The sequence below is a fragment of the Cibotium barometz genome, chromosome 60 (assembly GCF_041138505.1).
Source record: "Cibotium barometz isolate CiBa-2024 chromosome 60, ASM4113850v1, whole genome shotgun sequence".
In the NCBI taxonomy this organism is placed as follows: Eukaryota; Viridiplantae; Streptophyta; class Polypodiopsida; order Cyatheales; family Cibotiaceae; genus Cibotium; species Cibotium barometz.
Genome location: NC_141105.1, coordinates 12,685,624 through 12,693,229, shown reverse-complemented (window position 1 = coordinate 12,693,229; position 7,606 = coordinate 12,685,624). Strand labels below are relative to the sequence as shown.

At 42.2% G+C, this 7,606-nt stretch overlaps 1 protein-coding gene across 1 annotated transcript; it reads left to right on the top strand.

Moving 5' to 3' along the window:
* The first annotated feature begins 210 nt into the window (after positions 1–210).
* Positions 211–6,963, top strand: LOC147604998 (26S proteasome regulatory subunit 8 homolog A-like). Its single transcript, XM_086794215.1, has 9 exons — positions 211–573; positions 1,654–1,751; positions 2,016–2,240; positions 2,724–2,786; positions 2,876–3,039; positions 4,133–4,289; positions 4,769–4,867; positions 6,304–6,414; positions 6,515–6,963. Exons 1-9 carry the CDS (start codon positions 435–437, stop codon positions 6,653–6,655), a joined length of 1,197 nt encoding a protein of 398 aa, XP_086650341.1. The 5' UTR covers positions 211–434; the 3' UTR covers positions 6,656–6,963.
* The last annotated feature ends 643 nt before the right edge of the window (positions 6,964–7,606 follow it).

The window sequence follows — 7,606 nt, the reverse complement described above, 5'->3', positions numbered from 1 at the left end:
TGTGCTCACTTGTGATTACCGTCCAAACTACTACTCGTGATTACCGTCCAAACTAGTGCATGATATTAGGATGGGAAATTGATTGTCCAAGCAAATTGTATTGCCCAATCAATGTTAAGGAGGCCTACATGGTACGAGCATGGGGGTTGCATCATCTAGGCCATAGTTGACATGCCCGTGGTGTAGACATGGCCTTGTGAGGGTGTCCCCGAGCCAAGAAATTGGGGCACTCCAGCTTGCGGGCGCCTCAAAAATTGCCATGTCCATTTGCTCCACGGGCCTTTACACACACGTCCTGGACGGACAATCCGTCCGGACTGACGTCTTGTGGAGAGATATTATACCGCCCCCATTATGTACACTGTACTCCTGTTCTTCCAGGCTGAAGGTGTGGGTGAAGCGGACTTCGATTTCTGGGTGGAGAAGAAGAAAAGATGGGGCGTCAGGAGGGGGGCGGAGATGGGCTGAGACAGTACTACATCGCCCACATCCATAACCTCAACTTGCAGCTGCGACACAAGATGCACAACCTCAACCGCCTCGAAGCCCAGCGCAACGACTACAACGCCAGAGGTATCTGTGCCCCTTTCCGCCCCTTCGCTTTTGATTGTCATTGTGATTTGCCTTTTTCTTTGTACCAGCGATCTGTCGTGTGACCCGCCCCTTATGTCTCTGTTGGCAGCTTGTGCTTGGATATCACTTCCATTTTCTTTCCCGTTTGTAGACGTAGAAATACATTTACACCTGTCACTCTCTCTCTCTCTCTCTCTCTCACACACACACACACACACACATACACCCACCCACACCACACCACACACTTCCACCCAGGAAATTTTTTTTTTTCAGGGAAAAAGATCCTTCTATTAGTTACCAAGAAAAAACAGCCATAAAGGCTAGGTACAAACTCGTCCTTAAATGGGAAACAAGAGTCAAGATGAGCAAAAAAGGGGGGAGGGTGCTCTTCTCCTCCGAGGCTATCTCATACAATGGAAAAGGGGGAACAACCACAGAGGTGGTTTGCAATGCCAAGTGGGCTCACCAGCACTATCTGTAAGAAAGAGACCGTGCCGTTAGATCCTTAGGAAGGCCTCATGGCGCTTCTGCATGCGGTCTGAGAAATACTAAGGTGGGAGACCTGAAGGGCAAGTCCCCCACCTTCCTCCTCATATGGCATGATGATCGCGGCCTCAGTGGCCCCAGCAACTGCGCCCAACTCAACAATACGGGCGAGGGCCCGATCCATAGTGAAAATGCGTAGGATCTGTTGCTAGACTTGCTACGCCTTTGAGCAATCCCAAAGGCAATGACGTTGAGATTCTTGGGGATGGCCACACCTCTGACATAATGCTGGTCTAGCCCTAATGGCCAACCAAGTACCAACTGCCAACTCCTATGTGCCAACTGTTGCCACATGAAAAGAGTGATTTTCCATGGCTGAAAACTATCCCCCAGTCGCTTCTAGAAATTTGTTCAGGACTAGTGGTAACAAGTGATACTTCTTGTGTCATATAACTTTTTTTTTTTTTGGGTGAACCGGACCTATTTGTAATCTTGTAGAGTTGATGGTCACTGCAAATTGTGTATCTTGATAATATTTTGGTATTGTTTAACTTTAGACTTTTGATCTGAACACAACTTTGCTTGTGGTAGTGCGAATGCTCAGAGAGGAGTTGCAATTGCTTCAAGAACCGGGCTCATACGTGGGTGAAGTGGTCAAGGTGATGGGAAAGAAGAAGGTTCTTGTGAAGGTAATTGAATGATTTCCAATCTGTAAAACTTTGTGTTTAAAAGGCTCAGCAACAAAACAATCTCATAATTATAATGAAACTCACTGAGATTGTATGTCTGGCTTGGAGTGTTTTTTTTCCACAATAGAGAACTTATAAATTTGAATGAGAACATTGGAGACTAGAACTCTTCATCCCTTTTGTTGTATGGCATTTGCAGCTAGCTATGGGTTTGGGCTTGTAAGAAGGTCGGAGATACTCCATTTGATGTTTATGTTTTTACAGATTCATCCCGAAGGGAAGTACGTGGTGGATATTGACAAAGACATAGACATCTCTAAGATTACTCCCTCTACTCGTGTTGCACTTAGAAATGACAGCTATGTTTTACACTTGATCCTGCCAAGTAAAGTCGATCCTTTGGTAAATCTAATGAAAGTTGAGAAGGTTCCGGACTCTACCTATGATATGATCGGTGGTCTGGATCAACAGATCAAGGAGATAAAAGAGGTATCTAGTAACAAGCCCTTTAGTTTGGTTTAGTCTGGTTTGTCTGATTTATTATCACGCAAAGTTTCCTTGCAACAAAAGTACTCATTTGTATACTCGAGTTACTATGGAGGCAAGACTCTGATTTCCTGTCTCTATTGTGGTAATGGATGTACTGAAGGAGTCCAATTCTCATAGTAGGCATGGCATTTGAAAAATAGTTTCTTTGTCTCAGACTTTCTGTAAAGCTGACGTTGCACTTGAATCACATCTAGCGATGTCTCAATCTCCGACAATGTGGGGAATCTATGTGCCTGTGCAAGCTACCCTGTCTCTGAATGAAGTCATTAGCAAGAATGATCCTAATTGTTAGCTTTAAACGCTTTGGCTATTGAGGTGTACTTTTGTGCAATGAGTCACTGTAATGCAGCTTTGAAGCCTGAATTTATGTTGACAAGCGTTGTTAAATTTTCCAGTTTAGAAATAATTTTTACGTTTTTGCAGGTTATTGAGCTGCCAATCAAGCATCCTGAGCTTTTTGAAAGCCTTGGTATTGCTCAACCAAAGGTATAAAGTCATTTCTGAAAAGACTCGTGAAACTAGACTCTGACATGCTTCATGCATGGTTTTACTCATGTTATTGCATGTGCCTGCAGGGTGTACTGCTCTATGGACCTCCTGGCACAGGGAAAACACTGCTTGCAAGAGCTGTAGCTCATCACACTGATTGTACGTTCATTCGAGTTTCTGGATCAGAGTTAGTGCAGAAGTATATTGGAGAGGGCTCACGGATGGTTCGAGAACTTTTTGTGATGGCTAGGTATTGCCGTTACCATATACCTTTTGTATTGGCTAAAAACATTGATATAAATTTTGGTTTCTATGTAGTTTACTGGGTTGTTACTTGGGAATTCGAATTTGCTCTTGAAGTTTGTAGCAAGTTTGATTTTGCATGCTGCTGATTGTTCTTTGTTTGGACACCACAGTTGTTAATAGAATTAGTTGGCTACCACAGCTTGTTTTCTAAGTGGGTTGAATTGTAGTTGTCAAAATTGCCACAACGGGAAGCCTTGTTATTAATATATTGTGAAACATTGCCTTGCTCTGGTGCTACTCTTACTTGAACAGGACTGAGCTGTGCGATTACTTTGGTGTGCTAACTGAAGAGGAGAGGAGAGAAAGAAAGAAAGTTATATTAAACGTCTACAAAAGGCCAAATTGGCCTATGAGACAGAAGTGTTACAATATTTCCATGAGATATCTCATCCTAGATAGTACACAAATGAAATGAACTGAATGTAAAAGGGTAACAGCTGGGTACAATGATAGAGCTAAGTGATGGATGAGGTAATGTACAGGAGCTCCTTAGGGTGCACCTCTCCTTGGTAGTGGTCCATGTAGAACATAGGATTGGGACCCATTATCCACTAAACACCCCCACTTTTTGGTGTATTTGCTTTATCATGAAAGAGCAATGCAGATCTTTATTCCTGACCTGTAGAGATCTTTTTCCTGCTTAGTAGAACATAAGCCTGTGTATCCAAATTAAAAAATAGGTTGAAACTTGGTTCTTTGCTGGAACAACTGCTCCTCTTTGTATCTGTGGACGTTTGAAATGCCCAGCTGCCCATGGGCTGAGCTTGCACCTCTTTGTCTTTGTGAAAGCTTGAGCCAAAAAAGGAATTTCTAGAGCCCCAAATTGTTCAAAGTGCAGTAGAAAGAGTCATGTGACTGATGACTTCGTTGGATAATGGTGCTGTTATAATTGTAGTGTTGGTTTTCTTTTTGTAACTTCCATTTTCGTGCGTTCTTATATAAAGTTGAATTTCTCATTTTAACTGCCTGCTATGTGGCACAATGCCAGAAGATGCTCATTTCTCTGAGCACCTTTTTGCTGTTGTGGTTTTCTGTAGAGAGCATGCTCCTTCAATTATTTTTATGGACGAGATTGACAGCATAGGCTCTGCCCGGATGGAGTCTGGAAATGGTAATGGTGACAGTGAAGTGCAACGGACCATGTTGGAATTATTGAATCAGTTGGATGGCTTTGAAGCATCTAACAAGATCAAGGTTTTAATCTTTGTGTTCGTGTATGGACATCTGTTTTGAACTAAGTAAATGTGTTCCGTGGTGGATTTTTACACTGCGTACGAGGTCGAGTCAACTAGGATAGGTTAAATTAATGCTGGTCTGTAGTTCCAGCCTTTGTCAGGGCTGAGTCTTCCCTTCACATTTGCAGAAGTGATAGAAAGTCAGTTCAATGGTTTATTTATGAAGATTTGTCTACTATGGTGACATACCTTTATGCATGAACCTGCACCTACTCTTGGGCACTGATGACTTGAGTGGGGATGTTATAGCACGTAGTCTATGCTATGCATGATGGAGCTGATGATTTGAAGCTTTGTGAGTAGACTCTCATGGAGTCAAGATCGCACTGGGAAATAACTGCTTTGTGAGTAGACTCTCATGGAGTCAAGATCGCACTGGGAAATAACTGCTTGTGTATGTTGTTTTTTCACAGCTTTCTGACTGGCAAAGTTCTGCAGGTCTTAATGGCAACCAATCGTATCGATATCCTTGATCAAGCACTTCTGCGTCCTGGCCGTATTGATAGAAAAATTGAGTTCCCTAACCCCACTGAGGAAGTAAGGAAACTTATTCTACTTTTGTTTGGTTTTACAGTTTAAAGGATAGCTTTTGAGCCAAGCGGCTGACTATGGGCTGTTAGTGATGATAGTCTGTCAACTGGTCTTCTGAAAACTTGCACAGTTGAAAAAAAAAACATCTTTTAGGGCGGCATTACTTCCTCCTTGATCACTTCAGATGCAGAAATGCATGCGATTTGTACTTCTGGTTGTTTCAATGAAGTGTTGTTCAGCAGTTTCCGATTATAAAATTCTTGCTTTCAGTAATTTGTTCTAGTTAAGAACTTGGTACACGCGGTGGGGATCTGTTTTGTTTTCATTTTTTGTGTTTTCAAACCTTTTGTGGGTTGCTGTTTTCAATCTCTAGGACGTCTTTGTAACTATGCTGCTTTTGCAGTCAGTGATAGTTTGCAGGCATAATGAATGCTCACGTTGATGGCTTGAAGACTAATCTTGTTTCTCACAAGCTACGGAGATCTTGCCTGATGAAGAACCATGCCCTTCTCTTCAACACAGGATTCAACAGATGTGTAGTTTTAAATCATCGGGGGACCTTGCATCGATGGCACTGCAATGATTTAGCATGTCATCTTGCTCCTGGAGTGACTATCACACAACAAACATGGAAGTCTTGACGGTGTTGACCCAGAGATGCAAAACCATATCCTTCTCCTCTTCAATACAGGACTTGACAGATGTGTAGTTATACATGATTAAGATTATGTGTAGACTTGCTGGTGTGGTGTTAGTGTCACACAGAGAAACAGAGAGATGCGCCTAAGTTGATGAAAAATGCCTAAATCTTTCAAAGGCTGGAAATTCTCTGCTGAAGTTTCATTGATGGCTTTTTAGAGGAACAAGTCAAAAAAATCTTGCATTAGGAGCTACTACTGTCACCCACAAGAGTAGGATTTGTTGACTCAGAGAGATGGAATCGTGCTTTTGTGAGGCAAGTTTGGGTTCTACGTGGCCTTGTAAATAGGCTTTATCGTTTCCTAGATTTAGTATCCGGCCTAGCGCACTAGTTACAAAACAAACTTCCCTTTTAGCAGTTTAAATTGAGTTTACAAGTGTAGTTTCCTTTTTTTAAAAACTTCCAGATTACAATTTTAGAAGGTGACCAATTAAAGAGGAACTATTCTAGAGAGTGTCTTTCTTTTAGAAGGTGATCAATAAAAGGGGAACTATTCTTTTAGAAGGTGATCCTGTACTCTCTTTTTACAATATGCACTTTATTGTCATTACCTGTGAACGCTGGGGACTTACCTTTTGGCATTCTTTCTCTTTGCACCTTTATTCTTCTGACATTCTTTCTTTTTGTTATTCTGTTGTTAAGCTTGAGATCTGTGTCATTGACTTTTGCACCCTTCCCAAAGATCCTGCTTCAGTGGGAAAGACATGATTGTGAAGTTCTGTTGTTTCGTTATGATGTGCAGTCACGTTTCGATATCTTGAAAATTCATTCTCGGAAGATGAACCTCATGAGAGGTATAGACTTAAAGAAAATTGCAGAGAAGATGAACGGTGCTTCAGGTGCAGAATTGAAGGTACTATTCTTGTTTTGAGAACATAACCTGAGATAAAGTGGTTGGTTTGGTTTGTTGTAAGGATTGACCGACTTTAATCCTTGGTTACTGGAATGGATAGTCTGTATGCACAGAAGCGGGAATGTTTGCACTGCGAGAGCGTCGGGTTCATGTAACGCAAGAAGACTTTGAAATGGCAGTTGCAAAAGTCATGAAGAAGGAAACTGAAAAGAATATGTCATTGAAGAAGCTATGGAAGTAAACAGTGCTGAAATATCACCTCTATGTTGAATGGCTATTGTAAAGAGCCACTTCGTTGTAAACTTTATACAGCAGATGGGTGTAATGAATGAAGTGAGTTCAATGTCCACAGACACTCTTATTTTGTCACATGTTCACAGACAACTGTTGTCCTTCATCGATACGGAACATGGGAACAACCGAGGTGTACCTTAGCTGGTTATCAACAGTCAATGGTCAGGTAGCTTTACAAGGTGTTATGAGGTGCTCAAACGTCAAGAATTGGTAATTGGCTGTTATATTATCCTTCTGAAATTCCGGTTCTTAAAACAGAGTGCATGCTCCTGGGAGGGAAGGAGGGGTATAGTTAGTGGGTTTTTTTTTTTGGTGGTGATGGGGTGGGCATGTTATCTTGGGTTTCATGGAAATGGTTTGACGCGTTATTTTGCAACATCATCTTGTCCAAGAAATTGAGCCTCTGGTTAGCTTTCCTTTAAATTGTGTCCAAGTTCTCTTTTTTTTCTTTTTAAATTTGGGTGAAAGTGTTGTTAGAAGTCATCTCCTGTCTAGATTTATACACCAGGGCCTTTGTTGTGGGTGTGCCCGCCCTTATGAGGTGTTTTCCCATTTTTCCCCCCTCTCTGCATTTTTCCCCTATTTTTTTCCATTTTTCTGAGGCTTGGGAGGGCTGCCAGAGGGTGCCAAGAGTAGTACAGTCCTGGCCGACTGGGTGTTTATCAGTCGTGGGCACTCTTGCTGCTGGCCGACTGTTTTTCATCAATCGTGGGCACCAGTTTGCTGGCCGACTGCATTTATGGAGTCGTGGGACCTCTTTCTTCAGTCGTGGGCACTTTAGTGCTGGCCGACTGCCCTTCTAGGGAGGTATATATAGGTCCTCAGTCCCCATACCTCATTTGTATCATTTCTCGGGATCTTCTTGTGTATATAGAGCAGAGTTACACGCCTACATCTC

Excerpts from the sequence above, each read along its gene's own strand:
- LOC147604998 (XM_086794215.1), top strand. The coding sequence starts at position 435 with ATGGGGCGTCAGGAGGGGGGCGGAGATGGGCTGAGACAGTACTACATC. Across the intron at positions 2,787-2,875 it reads TTGGTATTGCTCAACCAAAG|GGTGTACTGCTCTATGGACC; the intron begins GTATAAAGTCAT and ends ATGTGCCTGCAG. Across the intron at positions 4,868-6,303 it reads TCCCTAACCCCACTGAGGAA|TCACGTTTCGATATCTTGAA; the intron begins GTAAGGAAACTT and ends TATGATGTGCAG.